General features: G+C 49.4%; 8 protein-coding genes across 8 annotated transcripts, besides 2 other annotated features; 5 read left to right on the forward strand and 3 right to left on the reverse strand.

Moving 5' to 3' along the window:
* Nucleotides 1-218: 218 nt before the first annotated feature.
* Nucleotides 219-1,850, reverse strand: ACLA_044480 (cytochrome P450; the record flags this gene model as incomplete). Its single annotated transcript, XM_001275153.1, has 4 exons — nucleotides 219-548; nucleotides 603-1,196; nucleotides 1,252-1,610; nucleotides 1,658-1,850. The coding sequence occupies 4 exons, from the start codon at nucleotides 1,848-1,850 to the stop codon at nucleotides 219-221; spliced, it is 1,476 nt and encodes a 491-aa protein (XP_001275154.1).
* Nucleotides 1,851-4,868: 3,018 nt separating this feature from the next.
* Nucleotides 4,869-4,899: a microsatellite.
* An 809-nt stretch (nucleotides 4,900-5,708) lies between these two features.
* Nucleotides 5,709-6,984, forward strand: ACLA_044490 (phosphatase PAP2 family protein; the record flags this gene model as incomplete). Its single annotated transcript, XM_001275154.1, has 2 exons — nucleotides 5,709-5,780; nucleotides 5,806-6,984. The coding sequence occupies 2 exons, from the start codon at nucleotides 5,709-5,711 to the stop codon at nucleotides 6,982-6,984; spliced, it is 1,251 nt and encodes a 416-aa protein (XP_001275155.1).
* Nucleotides 6,985-8,037: 1,053 nt separating this feature from the next.
* ACLA_044500 (uncharacterized protein) lies at nucleotides 8,038-8,478 on the forward strand (the record flags this gene model as incomplete). Its single annotated transcript, XM_001275155.1, has 2 exons — nucleotides 8,038-8,172; nucleotides 8,248-8,478. 2 exons carry the CDS (start codon nucleotides 8,038-8,040, stop codon nucleotides 8,476-8,478), a joined length of 366 nt encoding a protein of 121 aa, XP_001275156.1.
* Nucleotides 8,101-8,171: a microsatellite.
* Nucleotides 8,479-8,945: 467 nt separating the features above from the next.
* Nucleotides 8,946-12,320, reverse strand: tmpL (putative NRPS-like enzyme; the record flags this gene model as incomplete). Its single annotated transcript, XM_001275156.1, has 8 exons — nucleotides 8,946-9,319; nucleotides 9,382-10,717; nucleotides 10,771-10,867; nucleotides 10,923-11,210; nucleotides 11,266-11,369; nucleotides 11,429-11,511; nucleotides 11,562-11,696; nucleotides 11,747-12,320. 8 exons carry the CDS (start codon nucleotides 12,318-12,320, stop codon nucleotides 8,946-8,948), a joined length of 2,991 nt encoding a protein of 996 aa, XP_001275157.1.
* A 925-nt stretch (nucleotides 12,321-13,245) lies between these two features.
* ACLA_044520 (enoyl-CoA hydratase/isomerase family protein) lies at nucleotides 13,246-14,366 on the forward strand (the record flags this gene model as incomplete). Its single annotated transcript, XM_001275157.1, has 6 exons — nucleotides 13,246-13,450; nucleotides 13,522-13,652; nucleotides 13,712-13,741; nucleotides 13,796-13,912; nucleotides 13,975-14,152; nucleotides 14,209-14,366. The coding sequence occupies 6 exons, from the start codon at nucleotides 13,246-13,248 to the stop codon at nucleotides 14,364-14,366; spliced, it is 819 nt and encodes a 272-aa protein (XP_001275158.1).
* Nucleotides 14,367-14,809: 443 nt separating this feature from the next.
* On the reverse strand, nucleotides 14,810-15,992 carry ACLA_044530 (putative tartrate dehydrogenase; the record flags this gene model as incomplete). The annotated part of the gene is made up of 3 exons (XM_001275158.1): nucleotides 14,810-15,151; nucleotides 15,207-15,697; nucleotides 15,746-15,992. The coding sequence occupies 3 exons, from the start codon at nucleotides 15,990-15,992 to the stop codon at nucleotides 14,810-14,812; spliced, it is 1,080 nt and encodes a 359-aa protein (XP_001275159.1).
* A 1,082-nt stretch (nucleotides 15,993-17,074) lies between these two features.
* On the forward strand, nucleotides 17,075-18,259 carry ACLA_044540 (uncharacterized protein; the record flags this gene model as incomplete). Its single annotated transcript, XM_001275159.1, has 4 exons — nucleotides 17,075-17,077; nucleotides 17,127-17,529; nucleotides 18,095-18,120; nucleotides 18,224-18,259. The coding sequence occupies 4 exons, from the start codon at nucleotides 17,075-17,077 to the stop codon at nucleotides 18,257-18,259; spliced, it is 468 nt and encodes a 155-aa protein (XP_001275160.1).
* Nucleotides 18,260-18,559: 300 nt separating this feature from the next.
* ACLA_044550 (arrestin C-terminal domain-containing protein) lies at nucleotides 18,560-19,761 on the forward strand (the record flags this gene model as incomplete). Its single annotated transcript, XM_001275160.1, has 3 exons — nucleotides 18,560-18,961; nucleotides 18,990-19,394; nucleotides 19,450-19,761. The coding sequence occupies 3 exons, from the start codon at nucleotides 18,560-18,562 to the stop codon at nucleotides 19,759-19,761; spliced, it is 1,119 nt and encodes a 372-aa protein (XP_001275161.1).
* Between the last annotated feature and the right edge of the window lie 155 nt (nucleotides 19,762-19,916).

Consider the following 19,916-nt stretch of genomic DNA (forward strand, 5'->3'; position numbering starts at 1 on the left):
CTTCTTTGGGCTAGATGACCTTGTGTAAAAACCCCGTCGGTGGAGCGCACTTACTATTTGGAAATATCAATTTTAAATCCGAATTCATTTATTGGCCAAGTATGATCTAGGTTCTTGAACATAAGGAATATCCGAGCAATTTACATACTGGATAATCTGCTGTATATCCCCCCATACAATTCCTGGATAGATACAACATTTTGACCACCACGGTACCCTTATGCTCGCTGAATGATCCTGACCTGAAAATTTCTCGGCTTCACAAACCACCGATCCCTCGTCTCCCATTCATTCTCCCTGAGACCATCGCCGAGCTCAAAATCAAAATCTCTCACCAAAACCGGAATCAACTTTGACATTTCCAGAAGAGAGATATTCTTGCCAATGCATGTTCGCGAGCCCAGCCCGAAGGGCATATAGTTCCGCTCCATAAGCTTCAGCTGTTCCGGGCTCGACTCGATCCATCGTTCGGGTCGGAAGACCGCTGCATCTGGTCCGTAGACATTGGTATCGTAGTGTGCGACCCAGCTGTTCACTCCGACGTTTGTCTGCGGGCCATCAGTATATGCCCTGCCAGAGTCAGATTAAGGGACTGGACTCACCCCTTCCGGAAAGAAATGTCCAGCAAGCACCGCGCCCCCCTTCGGGATGACTCGGAAGAGGGGGAAGCCTGTGGCAGGATGGATGCGAAGCGCTTCTTTTAGAACAGCCTGCAGGTACGGCATGGCCTGTGCCTGTTGGAATGTTGGATTCTGCCCGATCCCTGATCTCATGATCTCCTCGCGTAATTTGGCTAGATATTCGGGAGAGCAGATGAGGTGGTAGAGCACTGCACTAAGCGTAATAGCGGTCGTGTCGCTTCCTGCGCCGACGTTCGCTCCCGCCGAGACCAGTATATCCCAGTCAGACAGAGAGTCCGGGTTCGCCATCTGAGCTTGGGTTAGCTTCATAGCCATATGGGCTGGTAGATTGGAGCTGTGGTTCCCCATTGTTGCTTTGGCTTCCTGGACATGGTGCGCGGTGAACTGCTGGACGTATGTTTGGCCCAAGCCGAGGAAGATAGAGATGCGTACGAATAGCGGATACAGCCAAACATAGAGTCCTAAATATGAAGCTACCGTGAAACTGGTGTCCAGAGACTTGATGATGCCTCCCACGTCGTTGCCGGCGTCGAGGAATCCGAACCGGTTCGCAAACTATATCCATCAGCTACACCAAGGCACGGACATAGGGAGGTAGTGATAGACATACGGTGATCTCCCCAATCACATCAAAGGCATAGCATTGCAGCCAGTGCCCCATGTCGATGAAGCAGCCCTGTTTCGCAAACTCCCTTAACCGCTGCTCAAAAATCGCCACGCAATCATCCACGAACGGCTCGTAGGCCATCAGCGAGGTCATCGAGTACAGGGCAGCGACCTTCTTCCGATCCCGGGCGTGTTTCGTGGATGATCGCTCGGAGAAAAGGTTGGTCAGAGACTTGTTTTTGCCAAGGTTCCATGCATCATACCACTCGGACTTTTCGAACTTGGTGCCGTGGCCGTACATCGTCTTGAGGGCCGTTGGATCCGAGACACTGTACCAATTTGGAGCGATGCGGACAATCGTTCCTGCTTGATCTTAGGGATGCTCATGGGGTATTATAGGTGGTGTTTACCAAGTGTTTGATGGAGTTGGATATTCTTTTTGTGAAAGTCACCACGCTTCATCTGCCACAGGTACCATAGGTTGCTAAACCGTCCAAGGAACGGACCTGGGAGAGCGCGACATGGGGAACGGATGGAAGCGAGGATAGAGCGGATCAGAAAGGACGTAAGCACGATAAAAAGGATAGACAACATGGATAGCATTTTGATAGCTGTTCTTGCTTTTACAGTGGTTGCAAGATAGCCGCTCCATGACCTGGGCACCAGGCTGCAATAAATAGGCGTTGCTACATCCCTGCACGTTGCTCATCGGTCACACAAACATGTTGTTTAAAGTCTGGCAGTCGTTGCGTCCAGAGTAACTCGTTATCCAATCCCAGGCTGCAGCATCCCTAGATCTGTCATATTGCATGTCCCCATACGGAATTGGTTCGCTGGCCTTGCAGTGGCGTAGGAATACCCCGACTGGTCCACAGAGAGGATCAACCAATAACAACTAGAATCCTGGATCTTGGCTGGATAGAGACAGTTTGAGGGGAAGAGTACTCACATCATGAGAGTGAAATAGTCAAGGAGAGTGAATCCAACCCACATCTTAGAGTCCTAAGCTATGCGAATCCTGATATCACGAACGTAGAAACCCAAACCCTAATCTCACGGTATTGAAGGCATCGTTACTCTCATCTAGACTACCGTTGGATTTGAAGCTCTGGGATTGTGGACCTGTTTAATTGGTAGGCATGATGACCAGCGATACTCGTGGGCGAGGAGACCGTTCGAGGGGAGGGTAGGCTGAATTGAGACCAGGCATTTGCTGGAGACGGAAATTGATATTGAATAGTCTAGGGTCGCTATGATAGGACACCCACAATCATATACATCAGTGTATCGCTACCTGTACAATCATACACTGGCAGTCAGTCCTCGTCGATGGTGCCTATGGTGGAGGCTTGGCATTGTTGAAGCCGCAAAACAGATATATCGTATCCGTCAAGAGATACTGGGAGGAGCTTGGTCCTTATGTTCTAAAAATAGCCAGTGATTCAGGGGACAATGAAGAATCATAATATGTTTCTCTCGTCTTTTGAACATGCTTAGCATCTTACTGATGCATTTATCATACTGCCAGATGCCTTGACTGTTTCCCCTGCAGATGAGCACATTTGCGCGGATATCAGTAAGCTTCTGGGTTAGGTACAGAAACCACCCAAATCCATTAAGAGAGCCTTTGTAGTTGCATGCCATCTTAAGTCGCTAGCTCTGAGTGAATGGTCGGTACCTCCTCCACATCTTCTCGACATATCTCAGGATTTTCTTCTTCTGACGTTCACCTCCAGACATCAACATCCATCCAGATTTATCGTGTGCTTTTTATTATTGAATCGATAGAGCTAGCATAGCAACAGAGTGATGACAGAATCGCACACCAGCCCTCATATTTCTGACCATGGCAATGGTCAGAGCAACACAAACACAATACCTGCGTTCTTCACGACTGGAACCTATGCCACTCTCCCTTTCGCAGGATGGGTCACATCGACAACAACCATCTATGTCTGTACCCTCATCCTTCTGTTCATAATGACCCTCACGCACCGGTTTCTGGGGATTGCCATATCGAAACTCGACAAGCGGCAGGCGAGCCATACTGCTGTTCCTAATCTGGAACGATCTCCTTCCTATCCTTCCTATCGCCAGCGTTTCGCTCTCAAAGCTCGCCGCAGTCCCCTTCCTCGATTTTTTAATGCTGGGCGGTCTTCCCAACCGAGCAGCGATGATGAAATCGGGTTGGTCTCACACGACTTGGAGCGATCCAGCAGTGACCATCTTCCGTTGCATTCAGCGGTCCCTCGCGCCTCACACGACTGGGCCCATATTGGAATTCGGGCGTTGGTGGAGGTAGTTCGAGTGTTTCTGGGATATGTACTGTGAGTTTGATTTCTGCGATGAGATGGCGTTCGATCTGACAGGGTGACTTGTAGCATGCTCGCCGTAATGACCTTTAATATTGGAATCTTCTGTACTATCCTGGGAGCGATTTTTGTAGCAGAAGTTGTGATCGGACGCCTATTCCTACCTCTGCGGGCGGATGCGGATTGTCATGATGGTTGAATGAGCATGTGCTATGTAAGATAGCATGTGCAGGGCTGTTTGTTTGTACTCAATTCTCTCTTCGTGTCTGTTTCTGGGTCAGCTTAGCGTACACGTCTCATCTGGGATGTTCTGCCGCGGGATTAAGGCCGCGACGCAGGACTACATGTATATTGTATATGCGTGGGTGATAGCGTGAGTCTGCGTCCATCTCCTTTAGGGGAAACTCTTGGGTTTCTGCCGGCAAGAGATGCATTAGAGAGGACAATGTAGCATATCCATGCATCAAAGAGAGTGAAGCCCTCCCAGCCTGAGGTCTTGAATCGAAAATGTTCGGTCAAGGGGGCTGATGGACCCTCTGGCACGTGATTTCCGGCACATTCTCACATAATCCGAATATTACACAGTAATCCAAATCAGAGACTGAAAAAGGGAGAAATCCGATCAGTAATCCCGGATGACACCGGCTTTCGGTCGGATTCCTTCTATTCCGATTGATGATCCTTTCTGTCTAGCCCGATTTTCATCTACCTAGAAGGCTAAGCTAGAACTCCTTGCAAATCTCGGAGGTTGGTTCTTGGTTCTCTTATTCAGTGTTCTACAGAGTAGACAGGAGATCCTGAAGAAAGTCGCACAATTTGCGAGGCACAGAGGGGCATAACTTGCATAGTAATTAATGCCATAAGCTCATAACTCATAAGCCTGTGCTTAACTGCTTATGAGACAGTGCATCAATACACGTGATGTTTGATCCATGGGCCACCAGCACAAAGCCTTACGCAGTACTCCAGAGTCCAAACAGAGGCAAGATCAACCCGTAGATCGCTGCTTCGGTGCTTCCTATTTACAGGAACATCTTCACATGCATCGACGCATGTTCATTTGAATTGATTTCTATGTGTTCAGGACAAATCCAGGTCTTCGCACGTTTGAGAAAAAACCTCACGTGAGCGCATCACGTGCTCCATTATTGTCGCAAGACTTCCGACTTCAAGACTCATAAAATGACTCACAAGCTTATTTTCGAACCATCTGGCGATCAACAGTCTCGACTCTTAAAGCTACAAATACCGAGGTTGGATTTGCACTGAGATTGCTTGGAATCGTGAGGATTTATGCTGTTCGTCCTCCACCAGGATAAACCAGATAAACCAGATAAACCATAACTTCGGCGACCGCCAACAATACCATGGAAGCCCGAGCGACGCCTCTTCCATCATCCACAAACGCCATCCATCCACTCACAAGTGTGGATGGTGATTTGCTCGAGGCCAAACTTAGCAACAAGGCGTCTACTACTCCATAATAAGCCAGCAACCTGGCGTGCGCTATGCAAACTCACCGTCAGAGCCCAATCAGACCGGGTGAAAATAATGCACCTACGCGTCCTCCGAACAGATGAAACAGAAAAGCAGTCGTCCTTCTACAGTGTGCACATTATTGCCACATACTGCACTGAATCGGTCATTCCTCGCGTCCTTTCTCAATCCAAGACATTTCTATGCTTCATACATGGACTACAGAACGCGTTTTGCGGATCCAAGGATAGAATTCCGGAGGTCACCTGCAACGCGTCGGCCATTGGGACAACTGAGAAATCGGAGGCAAGGCTCTTATTTTTTTTTTTGTTCCCTCGGCGTCTCATCGACATGTCCCTAATAGTCCCTTACGCTATCTTCAAACCAGCCCATTTTGACCCTCTCTTGGATAAATTCGAGTACGGCCCAAAACTTTGAATGTCCATGGTGGGCTGGGGATCCAGTGACCACTCACCAGCGACGCAGCCCCTAGTCATTGGCATTTCGCCTGCCAAGTATATAACCTTCCGAGGGCAGGAATCTTGTTTTCTTTTCTGATTTGATTTGAGCTGTTACTATTTATTCTCCATTATCATTTAAACCAGCCGACTCTGCTCCACGATCGGCATCCTAAGACATTTTCGAGACTCTGCTGTCCTTCCACCCGCCCAGTATGGACTCCAGGGCGGAGAATCCCGATCTGGGCAAACCGCAGTTTGAGTCGCACTCATGGCTCGAGCCTATTGTAGGTGGAATTTATGTTCGCTCAGATGAACGGCAGATGGTTGACCATTGCTTTGCAGATCGTACTGGCCATCATGATTGGCTCTTTGATAATAAATCGCCGCAGAGACTACAGCATCTTGAAGCGTGGAAACTCGTCCGATGCGTATGACAGCAGTGGCTCAGAGGACAATTCGCTGTACGACCCGTCATCCAGGGAGATCACCACTATCTTCGGGATCACCATCAACACCCCAGACTCGTCCCGATGGGCGCATCACATCCACAGCCGGATTCTACAAAAGTTTCCCTTCCTTGTCGAAATGTTCTACTGGATCGTCAACTATTTGTTCTACTCCGTCACCAAAGCGACCTCCCAGTGGCTCTCCCCCGCCGAGATCGGTGTTGTCCAGGTTGCTCAGGATCATGGCATCAGCATTTTGGAATTCGAACACGAGTCGATCGCACGCTATTTCTTCCCGATGCAGGAAGCCGACTTCCAAGCGTTTTTCCTCAATAGCCACCAGTCGATGATGACCTTCTTCAACCGTATCTATTCTCTCGTGCATATCCCCGGCACTGTCCTGTTCCTGGGCTGGTACTACTATGCAGCCGAGAACCACAACACCTTCGCCGTCGCCCGACGCACCATGACCCTTGGCAACTTCGCGGCCTTCATCATCTTTTGCTTCTACCCCTGTATGCCACCCCGGCTCCTGCCCGAGTCCTACGGCTTTTACGACACTGTGCGACAGGACAACGCCGAGAGCGTCTGGGTCGGCGGTGAATCCGTCAACCAGTTTGCCGCTATGCCGAGTCTGCATTTCACCTACGCATTCGTCATCGGGTGTACCTTCCTGTACCACTCGGGGCTTCTGCATCGCCTGCAGGGCCGGCCGGTGCGCAAGTCTGCTCTGACGCAGATCTTCTTCGTCGTCATGGCGTTTGTCTACCCCATGCTCGTGCTCAGCGTGATCATTGCGACAGCAAACCACTACTGGCTCGACGCGGCAGTCGCGACTTTGACCGTAACTATTTGCTTCTTGGGAAATCGGGTTCTCCTGCTTCTGCTGCCCGTGGAGTATTGCATTTGCTGGGTACTGAGACTCGCCAAACCCATCCCTACCACCGGTGATTGCTATGTGCGACAGTGGCGTCAACAACTGGGCAATGTGCCCCTACTGGCAGATCATGACTCAGACCGCTTCTCCGACTCTGTTGTTTGAGTTGACTTGCAACCTTTCCCACTGGCCGGGCACGAAGACCTCGAGGCCAGGAGCATATTCAAGGCGCAATATAGGTTCATAATGTATATATATCCTAATTCTATTCGCTTAATTCCTGTCCACTATTTTCCATAACTTTTTTTTTTGTACACACCACCGGCCAGAAGATTTCGTGTTTCCTCCCACTTGGACGGAAGCCAAACTACGTCACGTGATAGATTGCCAGATTTGACCAGCCGAGCAGGTCTAATGGTGCAATAGAGATTCCTGCGCAGGAATGTGTACTTTTCGCATGGACTGTGTTTCACAAAACCTCCGAGGACTTAAGAGCGTGAATCCGGGGCTTCTACGCTGCGGGGGATGGAGCACCACAATAGACGCATCAAGATCGTGTGTTGCGAGTTTACAGAAATATATCACCAAGCTCAGCAAGGCTTCTCATGAAACGCTATCCAAACGGACATGAAATAAGTGATTCTGAATTCACAGAATACACGATTATTAGTTGGGTCAACACCCATCCCAGAAAAGGAGCCATTCCTGCCAAAGCCTGAATATCATCCCCATTTTCAGACCCAGATCATGGTCCTTTCTGATCCTTCCACGACACAACTGCAATATACAGCTGAGCAGCATTGATAAGACACCCTAATAGGCCAAAGAACGCACTCAAGAAAACCCCCACCAAGGCTACCGTTAATGCATTTCGCTCAGATGTATGTCACTCTATCCATGATATCAACGAGTTAGATGGGGGTGGCTTCTTTGCGAGCTCATACAGCCGTTCCAGACGAGGTCCCCAGTAGTGATAGGTGAAGTTATCAGGAAGTCGTCTGATAAATCCTTCATCCCATTTGGCATTTGGATCAAAGTCATGTTTGCGGATCAGTCGTTCTAATAGCCTTTTGGATTTTCCTGTCGGGTCGGTTGATATAGGGAAGAGGAGGCCACGATCACGGACTGCACTACGACGTCGACGGACTATATCACTAAGACGACCAACAGACCAACAGACCAACAATCACCATCACCATCAGTACTCCGAGGCCCACTATGACTTCTACTAATACTACTAGCGCCAGGACGTTCACCAACCTTGCTCTGACAGTAACGGATACTATCACCACCACGGCAACCATCATCGACACAACGACCACCACGACCATCACCCTTCAGATCACCACCACAGTGGACAACTGAGAAGCGACCAACCCTGCTGCTCCCTCCTGTGGCTCTTGTAGTGATCCCACCATCAAATGGCAGTATGGTCTGGACGGTCGCGATCACTACTCGTTCACCATCAACTACCAGAATGATTTCCCTTTCGCTTCCTCCAGGACCATTGATCCAGTGACTTCTCTCATCTGTAACCGGCTGCAGAGCCCCTGCAATGCCCCTGAAGAAGAATTCAATCGTTGTTGGGAGGCGGCAGCGATTGTCTACCAGTTCCAGGGTCAGGAAGCCGCTGATGTCTGGAATGACCTCATGACCTAGAGGGCATGATGCCTAGGTTGATTGAGGACGCCCATCTCAGAAAGGCTGCCCATAACATGTTTCTCTCGCTCTCACTCTTCAAACCCATATTTTTAATAAGTCCTCATTTTGTATGTCTAAGGGCCGCACTCTCTACATGGCTTTGGTTCATCATATGCATTATCTTTTCATTGCAGCTTCTCATCGATTCTTCGTATATAGGGATCTCCGCTGTGTTGAGGTTTTCTTTTCGCAGTTGACATAGAGCAGCATCGGCAACATGATCAAGCTGACCTTCTTTTCCCGTCTTTCTATGAACCTTTGTATTCACTTCAAGAAATGCAGGATTTGAACGTCCTGATAACCTTGCGTATATTGATCATGCTTCTTACCTAGCCCTAGCAGCAAGACCTAACAATAACTCTGAAAAGGAAAAGGCGACAAGTATCTGGGCGCAAGACGGAGGGCATTGACAGCGAAGACTGCTCTTAACTATCCCAAATAGCCCCATACGCCGGCACTCCCCTTGTTTCCATCCCGTAAACCACCTTCTTAGTCAATTTCTCGTTCGAAATGACAATCACAGCCTCGGCCCCGAAGCTCTGCACCGCATCCCACGTCAGCTGCACCAGGTCAGGCCGACCCTGCTTTTTGGTATCGTGCACTACTGCATGGGGATCCGCGCCGTAGACAGCAGCCATCATATCCTTTCCGAATGTAACTTCGGGGTTGGACGTGGACCATACCAAGCGGAAGGGACAGGTTGGGACCTGAATATGGCCCAGCAGTGGTCCGATCCCGGAACCTGTTCCCACGAGAACAACTTTGTTGAATAGCGTAGCGATGCGCATGACGCCACAAGCTTACATTCTATGGTCAGCCGTCGGGTCAAGTTTCAGAGGGAAAAGGAAACGGGAGCCTTACTGGGGATACCTCGAGTCCAGAAATGGGTTGGGGGGTTGCTAATCTGTCGTCCTGTCCAGTCCCCCGCGCGAGAGACAACAAGTGAATAACCTTTAGGTCTGCCATTTGCGGCTACTGGGGCTGGAACAGTGGCGAAGGAATGCCACTCCAGCAATGGCCGTTGCGAAAGGCGTGTGAATGTTCCATTGACTGGCATTGTGTAGTCAAAATGGAGACGAACCGCATGGTTCGAGAGGACTTCGGCATCGACAGGGACCCTTTTGAGAAAAGCCCAAGAGCTTGCGATGCTCAAAGTGATAACAACCAGCATCCAAAACTTGGGCGAAATGAGAACCTGTCTGCCAAGGGACTGGTGCACAGATGTTTGGTCCCGGATAGACAACATTGTTTGGACCCATATGATAGTGAGAACGGTCCAACCGACGAAGCGATGTATGCTCTCAAACGTATTGTGTCGCGCTTTTCGGAGGGCTGGATAGGCAGATGCAATCATGCCAAATAAGAGGGAAAGCACAATCACGGAGAGCGTGAGGGTTGCAGGTGAAACTTGTGCAATGAGACGACCCTCCCGCACAAGGCGACTGATGTTGTATCCAATCGAGCCCGCAAACCAACAGGTAGCAGCTATAGCAGCGCCAGAGTGCACGCCTCCAAGATGATAGATCTTTGCGCATCGCTTTCGGATTGCCAGTGGCCAAGATTTGGGTACGGAGCAGCATGCTGTGTAGAGAATATTGATAACGGCATCTTGACGGACCAGAACAGCGATGGTGAGGTTGATGTAGGCGAGTATTGAGATCCACTGACGATCAATTGCTGGGATGAGCACGATGCACAGGAGCGCAGCAATATTTGCCAGCCAAACGAGGGTGAACAACCTTCGGTACACGATGAAAATCCGGTAACGAAGTCCGCGGAGGAGCTTGCCATCTTTTTTAACGGGCAACGGCACCGGCTTCTGAAGCGATTCGCATGATCCTAAATTGACAGATGTACTTGGATCGGTAGAGCTTTGAGTGACGGCCTTCTTCTCTCCGAGCGCACCAGAAGTACTGACGGATGAAGTTTCTGACACGACATGAAACTGCTGTGTGAGGGCATATTTATCAATCTTTCCGTTCGGGGTCAAAGGAAATGCTTCGACAGCATGCCATTCGGAAGGGGTGGCATAGTAGGGCAATAATTTACTCAGATGAGTCCGGATGGATTCAACATTGCACGATTTGGGAGTTAAGAAGCCGATCAACTGCCCTTCAACCAGGAGTGCGGCAGCTCTCTTAACCCCCGGACACGCAGCTAATGATGCACTCACGCCGTCTAATTCGACTCGGAATCCCTGCGATGTGTTCAGAGCTGAAATTTGCCCGGGGATATAGAAACAGATCCTACCTTGATCTTCACCTGGTCATCCTTTCTTCCCAGCATCTCGAGGTTACCGTCCGGTAACCACCTCGCCAAGTCACCAGTGTTGAACATCTGTGAGTGACTGAAGGGGGCTTGTTGTTAGCAAAGCAATATCCCTTGGGCTGGAATCAACTTACCTGTCGTTAACGAAGGGATCGTAGTGATAACGTTCGACAGTCTTCTCATATAGCCCCAAATATCCCCGGGTAACGGCCATGCCTCCGGCCCATACTGTGCCAATTTCTCCAAATTTCACGGGATTTTTCTCGTCATCCAAGATATATACGTTATTGTTCGGGAGCGGTTGACCAATTGTTAAAGGTTGGCCATGGTGATGCCTGTGCATCGTGTTAATGATAGTCACCTCCGTTGGACCGCAGCAGTTGTAGAAATCAACTCCATTTGCTGCCCACTTGTCCGCTAGACTGATTGAACTGGTCAGTTATTATTAAAAATCCGTGGGTCTAATGTATCAAATACCTCTGGGGACAGGGCTCGCCTGCTGTGGCAATGCATCGAATGTTGGGATAGTCCTCAGGGCGATACCGATTCAGAATGCTTGGTGTACAGATCAAAGTGTCAATCTGGGCACGATCAGTGACTTGCTCAATATGGCTGAATATTGATTGAAGAGATGAAATACCTGTCGCAAAGCGGCGTGCCAATCTGATCCACGCAACACCAGCGTGGCTCCGTTAGAAAGACTGCCTAAAATCTCCCAAGCACCTGTGTTGCTCATGAGAAAGGAATCGTAAATGGGTGTGCCTGCAACATACCCATGTCAAAGCTGATGGACAGTACCTGTCCTACCTTCGAACCACGCGATATGCCCAGATTCCCAGGGCTCTGGCAAACAACGTTGGTGACATTCTTGTGAGTCACATCAACACCTTTCGGGGTGCCAGTGGTGCCTGTATTTGGATTCTCAGCCGGTATACTTTGAATGAGGACAAGTACTTACCAGAGGTGAAGATCACATAACAACCGGAGTTTTCATCCCCCTGACAGATGACCTGGCCAGCTTCCACAGAATGGCCAGTACGGTCCGCCTCCTGAACTAGATCCTCTAGCAGAAGGATAGAAGATACCTGGCCATTCGAGGAGATTCGGTGTTGAAAGGAACGAGAACATAGAACAACTCTGCTCTCGGATTGCGCGAGGGCATGTTCAAGTGTCTGATCGGGGACAACAGCGCCGTCTAAGGGAATATACTGCGCACCGCACATGAGAATACCGAGAATACCTGCTACCATGTCGAGCCCGCGCTTCGTTACGAGAACAACCCTGCTACCAGCAGTGACCCCTTGCTTCTGCAGCTGCAGCGTAACGAACTGGGCATACTGAAGCAGCTTACCGTAGCTGACTTCCCGGGGGGCTCCCTCGGAAAGGTCGTGCAACGCAAGCAAACCCGGGTCTTCGAGAGCATGATGAAGGAAAGCATGATGAGCGGTGGGATATGGAATTGCCCGCTGCGGGCCAAATCCAAATTCTCGGGAAAGGATCCCGTCTGCGTGGCGTGTAAAAGAAGATTCCATCATGAGAACTATTCCTAGGGACGGCTAACATAGACATTCACTGGCGATCCGCTCCCAGAATACATGAAAGCCAAAGAGCTATGACACTTCTTATATGCGTATTGATCGCCGTTCCCATCTATACTACCTTTACCCAACACCAGTATACTAACTTCCTACACCCGCGGATTCACCGAAGCCAATATCATTCCCAATCACAGGGAAATCCGTGATCTACCTATCTGACCGACCTATCAAAGGCTAAATTTGAGTCAGACACTCTCATTCATCTCGATCCTCGGGCAGATATTACTTCAGCAGCACAACCATGACATGGTTGGGCTTCATGCATGTTTCACAGCAATCTCTGGTCTGGGATGATCATTGCTCGGCAGGCGGGGTTGACCCCGGTCGATCCTGGGTTAAGTCAGATATAATCCCTGTTCATCTCGGCGAGGATTGGTGGCTTTAATCTTTCTGGCGGGTAGAAGCTGATCGCCTCATGACACGCTGGCCTTACAAGGACCATGTGCAGGATTCCTCGTGAGCCAATCGGCCTGAAATGAATGGAGGGTAATATCAATGATTCGTCCTTACGAGTTCGAATGAGCTAACGTGCTCATGTCCTTTGGAAGGCCGAGTCCGCATGCGGTGGGCCGGGGGTTTCAACAGTCAACAGAAGTGATAGTGCTTGTACGACGATGGCGAATCCTTCAGATGGGGCTCCTGACCTTTCTAGCGCCCGGGCGATGTCATAAATGGGGCCGTTGACATGCTACACTCGATCTGGCTGCCTTGCAGCTGTGGCGTGTCGCGCTGACACACATCGGATTTGTCCACGGGCTCGACCATGTCTTTCTGGATCACACTCTAGCTATACATTAAGCCTGGAGGTCGCTGTTTTCGGTAGCAAGAAGACCCCTCAAGTGACATAAGGTCTTCCACTATGAAACACAATACGACCTCCTCGGACCTTGTTCTGGTGGAGACATATCCATTCGGTGCCCGTGTCCTCGCATTGAATCGGCCCGCAAAACGAAACGCCTTGTCTCAGACGCTAATTAATTCCTTGCTGGCTGAGTTGGAAAATGCCTCGACCGATCCCCAGATCCAATCCATCATCATTACGGGCTCCCAGACAATCTTCTCAGGCGAGTTATTCCCGTCGTCGCAGTCGCTCGATTGTAATTGAGTTCGTTGCTTACCAACCAATTTGCTATAGCTGGGGCAGACATCAAGGAAATCGCGGAATTGGACGGGGAGACTGCTCGCCAGCAGAGGTACCTTGAAAATCTTTGTCATGGGATGAGAAACATTCGGAAGCCGATCATCGCGGCAATAGAAGGGAAAGCAGTATGAATGTTCCTGTCAATCCTCAGACTCCTGACTGACAACTCCGTCTAACTCAACAGCTTGGCGGAGGCTTTGAGCTTGCATTGATGGTGAGTGTTTCGATCCCGGACGTGCAAGCACGCTGCATATTAAGATTACTACAGGCAGACTGTATTGTTGCCACGCCTGAAGTGGAGTTTCGATTGCCGGAGATATCCATTGGCTTGATTCCCGGTGCTGGAGGCACCCAACGCTTGACAGCTGCCATAGGCAAATATCGGGTTTGTCTTTCTCCCAAACACCTTGCTTCCAGTTATGATTCAGCAGCGTAATGGGTTTTCAGGCAATGAATATGATTCTCCTCAATCAGCCCATCTCTGGACAGGAGGCATATCAGCTAGGGCTGGCGAGCAAATTGGTGGAGAGTGGTAAGGCTCTTTCAGGAGCACTGGAAATGGCAGAACAGCTGGGATCGAAGAGTCCATCCACAATTCTACTCGCAAAGGAAGCGATATGTCGAGGTGAGCAGCAGTGCCTAATCATCGCTCCAGTTTCCTTCTTTCCTGACCTATTCTAGCAGACGAGCTACAACATGATCACGAGTTCGAAAGATCACTCTACTATACAGCATTTGGAACGGGTGACATGATGGAGGGAGTGAGTGCATTCCTGGAAAAGAGAGCTCCTGTGTGGAAGAACGGCCGCAACATTGCCTCTCCTACGATGGACCAGTAGTAAATGATGAGAGCCTCTACACAGAAATAAATCCTGTGTTTTATAGTCGCTATACTATTGGCAAGATCAAGCTTATTATGAGCCCGGTGTCAGGCCTATATGTATTACAAGATAAGCGCTATATTGTCATGGGCGACATGGTGGAGATCATCATGAGACGCTGGAGTGACTGCGAGCCGCGGCCAACTAGTATATTTTTTGCTCTCCTAGCTCAACATCTGTTGATCAAGCCATAGATGCGTGGCAGAAAAGTCAAAAATATCACCAACGATCACCGACCATTCCTTATGAGCTTAACTGGATTTGCCAACCAGCCACGCGGGGTTGGAATGCGGATGCTTATGGAGTAGAGTTTCGCGCCTTGTTTGGTGTCATCAAGAATGTTAAAAGATCACATACAGGTTCTTATCTCCATAGTCAAATTCAAACTATAGGTCCTCTCATCAGGTCAACTTGCTGATCTGATCGATAACCGCCTGGGTGACCTCCTTTGTTGTCGCTTTTCCTCCCAGGTCTGGCGTCAGAATACCTTGCTCACAGACAAGCTCTACACACTCCAAAAGCTTCTTCGACGCCTCCTCTTCACCCAACCAGGCCAACATCTCTGAAGCAGTCCAGAACGTGGCCACGGGATTGGCGATACCCTTTCCGGTGATGTCAAAAGCGGATCCATGAATAGGCTCGAACATGCTGGGGTTCTCTCGAGTGGGATCTAGGTTGGAGGTTGGGGCAATGCCAATGGATCCAGCGAGAGCAGCGGCAAGGTCTGACAGAACATCGGCATGCTTTTGGTGAGTCAGCTTTCTGCTTCAGCTGGAAACATTAGGATCGCTGGCTTACCAAGTTTGTCGCCACGATGGTATCCAGACTCTCGGGCTTCAGAACCATTCGAGCGGTCATCGCATCCACCAACATCTTGTCCACGGTCACATCGGGGAAATTCTTAGCCACAATCTTGGCCACTTCGTCCCAGAGGACCAGCCCGTTCCGCTGAGCGTTGGACTTAGTCACAACCGTCAGTAGCTTGCGTGGTCGCTTCTGAGCAGTCTCGAAGGCAAAGCGCATGATCCGCTCCACCCCGTGCCGGGAGAAAATGGCTGTCTCGGTGGCGATCTCCCACGGCTTACCAACATGGGATCGTCCACCCTGTCCCGCATACTCGCCCTCGCTGTTCTCACGCACGATCACCCAGTCGAGGTCTCCCGGCTGGCAGCGCCGAAGCGGCGAGTCTGTCCCGCGAAAGATCTTGGTGGGCCGGACATTGGCATATTGCTGCAACGGTTGACATATCGCCAAACGAAGGCCCCAGAGGGAGATATGATCGGGGACATCTGGCCATCAATTAGTAACGATATTCTGCATAGGGCAATATGACATACCGGGAGCTCCGACTGCCCCGAAAAGGATCGCGTCATGCTTCTTGAGTTCCTCAAGACCGTCATCGGGCATGTATTTCCCAGTCTCTTTGTATGTTTTGGTGCTCCAATCATACGTTGTAAAATCGAGTTTAAAAGTGTTGAGGGCTTTGCTGACGGCATCGAGAGCTGTGATTCCGGCATCGATTACCTCCGGTCCAATGCCATCGGCAGGAATTGCAGCGATACTGTATGTTTTGCCTGAGGACATTGTGAGGAATTGTATTGCTTTCTGGAATGATCTTTTAATATGAAGTATTCCTGTTGTTGACAGGAGCACGAAAACCGATGGTGTTCCCTCCAGTATATATACTTGTTGATCGACGCATAGAAACCCCCGCTCTGCCGGACATGTTCAAGAGCGGATACCCTGCAGAAGACACGCCGGTGTTATTCTTGTCCGGAGTTGCTCCGAAAATGCAGCTCCAGGTGTTCATAACGTTATTCGGCTACTGATCGTCGGGAATTAGGTATAGTGGGATTGGAGATCTTCTACAGAACAGATCAGATACTTGCGATTCCGCCCGGACATGTCTAACTCCGGCGTCTCTTCCCCGAGGATTAGGGACTGGTCGGCTCTGCCAGGAAGAGTCGGTGTCTGATTATTATTCTATATTTTTGCTCTAACGGTTGGCTCATGGCACATGTTACTGCTGGTCGCTGACATAACTGAGTATTCAAAAATATCAGTTGTCGTCAAGGAATCGCTGGAACGGTCGAGTTCATTTGAGAATCATTCCTCCTGTATGTATGCTGGGACAGTCTGTTCACAGTATGTCAATGCCGAACCTTGAAGGTCTCTTTTTAGCCTGTAAATATTTCCCAGCATCATACTAAGACATTCAAAGGATTCTCCGACTCAGAAGGACATGCGTTGTTTGTGACTTGTTGTATGTATATGTTCGCTCTCGGAGAGGGTCTCCAAAACAAGTCGGCATGAGCAGCAAAGAAAGACTGTACTTGTGCATCTGAAACATCTGGTTGCTTCATATTGGCAGGAGTTCCTTGTTGAAAAATATCAATGAAGGGGATGTCTCTTCATATTCTTCCGTTTCTTTGTTTCGAGTCCAATTGGCCCTTTGCGGGACAACTCTTCGTTCCCTGTGTAATAACAAACAGTGGCACTGGAATGAATCACTGCCACAAAGGGTCATAGCAGGTATATAAACCCCAGCCTTTTGTATAGATACTTTCCTTTTCTTCATTCCATCTGCAATTAATTCTTCGCTCTCGACTCCTAACTTACTATATCTCTCGATACGCCACCCCACTTTGAGCTACAAGACCGTCAAGATGGTAAGCTTCACCCCCTTTCATATCTTTAAAACTTGCTAATCGCATGTAGGACTCTGACACGGATTATGCAGACTTTGTCAGCTGCGGGAAAACGGCGGAAAACCGCATGTTCGAGTTCTGGGCGGATATCATCAACGGGTTCTTCCCGTTCCAGGCCAATACCTTCCCCTCACCGGCGTATCTGTTCGCTAATGGTGCCTCCCCAGGCGAGCAGCGGGCATGCCTGACGGCAATGCTCAGCTCCGGTGCCTTGGCCAAGATCATCCATTTGATCGTCGCGCCTTCCCCCGTGCCAGACAGGAGTGCAGCTTACGCTTGGGCGGATAAAGAGGCTGAGCTGCGTCCGGCCCTGGCGGCGGCGTTTTTCGCCCTCCCCAACCGCGAAAAGAGGGGAATCTATGGACTGATTGCCATTGGTGATTTTGTCCGGCTCTATGAATACACCCTGGCTGGTGAGTTTAAACCTATTTTCTTCCCTGAGGGTAAGCAAACCCTTCATACGGTCGTTGATGGCCAACATATTAGTCGGGCACTCCAGGAAATACAGAAGCTGTGGATCAAGGAAGATACACTCGTCCCATTTCCTTTACCCTGAGGGCATTAATTCTACACTTTTGCTTACTCGCTCCCTATGAGCATAGGTTGTGGAAAGGGGAGAGTCCGGTTCGTTCGTTGATTAGTTTCAAATACAGTTGGGGTTTTGACACTTTGTTACAAAACACGTGTAGACCGTAGAAGCCAGGCTCCTCTGGTATAGAGACTTTTTAAGTGCTTGATAACAGTAATTGAAAAGGCGACGATGTACCCATCCGTAATTGTCGCGATCAGTCGCCCACTCACGTGTGGATATACTACCCCTTAAGGTGTAACCGCCAGCATGAAGAGCACACTCTGCATGGGCCAGCTCACCAAAGGTGAGACATCTTTCGTCAAAGGATCAAGTCAGATGTCGTCGTAACTCTTTATTGCTTGTTAGCTGATATGATTCGCTCTTGAATGTGTATGAACATCTTATAGCTGGGGCCACTAGCGACGTCGACGATGTATGTCAGAAGGCGGGATTCCGAAAAAGGCAACCTATCCGCCGCAGAAGCGGAACGGCCGTAAATGGTAATATCAAATGTACAGATACTATATCATCGGTAGGCCTCGCACTCTCATGGCCAGGAATATGTGATATGATAGCCCACTGCTATCCTCATGAGGAAGATATCAATATGCTACAAAGTCTATTCCGGAGTAGGCCTGGGCAGCATGTCCGTCCAGTGTATTTTGACATAAGGTATCGTTGGCAGAGTCATTGAGTTGCGAGTGCGGCTGGATGCTAATTGTAACTTCTGCGAAGGCTCGAGAATGACACACTATGGCTTAGCGAGCTGGAAGATGGTTCCCGATATAGCGAGTTACGAGGGAAAGTCCTATTATGTTTGAACAAACTCACATACATGGCGGATATCAAATTGCACTTCGAAGGGTGGCACTATGTCAAGTACGCAAGTCCATATTATTCCAGTTTTGACCTCTCAGCTCATTATACATTTCAGTTGGGATCCTATCTCTCACGATTCTGCAGCTGGACATCGGAAGATATGTTGGAAAGAATTACCGATAGTACATCATATCTGGAGTTTCCTGGGCCAGACAAGGGAAACAATGCCGGCGGTTCTACCACCAGATAATTACGAGTTTTCATTCACATTTCCGGTATCGAATCGGTTACCCGAGTCTCTTGAAGGGCTCGACGATAGCTCTATCAGATACACACTCAGAGCGGAGATTCACGCTGGGAATGGAGAAACAATCAAAATCACGAAGCGACTGACGGTTCACCGAAGATATGATTCTCTATTGATACCCGAACCAAAGGTACTCATGCTCGGGATTGTGGTAGTTATAGACTAACTGCTCGTAGGTCATCGAGAATTTTTGGTCTGGGAAAGTGGTCTATACAGTGAGCATGCCATCACAAGCCTTTCCATTCGGCAGTGAAGTCCCGTTGAACTTCCAGTTCATTCCACTTCGCAAAGGCCTTGAACTGGAGAGTATCAATTGCCAACTCGTGGAGATTGAGGAGAGGAAATGTCCACTACAAGCTATCCGATCCCGCGACATTTTGACGGACAACTATACAGCTGCGGGTTGGGGTGATGTGATCCCATCATCGGATGGAGCGGATTGGTATCATATCATTCGAAGACTCCAACTTCCTCGAAATAGGAGAAAGTGTCGGCAAAGTCACCCGAACAGCACAATGCCTATACGCCATTTGATCAGAGTCGACATCAGGATAGCGAACCGGGATGGTCATGTTTCTTTGGTTAGTCCTTGAAGAACTCTATTGTCGCACTTGATGAGAGGCTGATAAATATCAGATTCGCTTGACTCTTCCCATTTTCATTCACTTTTCTCCGTTGTCATCCGCTACTGGTGACAATATGTCAGAGACTCCAGCTTTCCCCTCCATGTCCGCTCCACCGGATGTCTTTTTACCACATTACAAGGACCATTGCCAGGACAAATTTCCCGGGGAGGCGCTTTCCGTGCCGGAGACGCGAGAGAAAGAAAAGGAACCCCCGAGCTACTTCGAATTGACGGATCTGTCTACCATTCCCAGCTACTCTGCTACCCTTCATTTCCGCTCTCATGATTTCGTAAGGCTTCTCGAGGAGGAAGACGTGCACTAAATTTGGAGACTCCTGCCCTAATACTGTTAATCGCATTGTGCCGTTTGGATATACCTATCCATCAGTCGGACAATATTACTTTCTCAATTCCCCATCGGCTGAAAAGCCCAAAGCTTCCGGGCATGAAGGAATGGTTATCTGTATTCTCGGAATGA

The sequence above is a fragment of the Aspergillus clavatus genome, genomic scaffold, assembly GCF_000002715.2.
Source record: "Aspergillus clavatus NRRL 1 1099423829792 genomic scaffold, whole genome shotgun sequence".
Lineage (NCBI taxonomy): Eukaryota > Fungi > Ascomycota > Eurotiomycetes > Eurotiales > Aspergillaceae > Aspergillus > Aspergillus clavatus.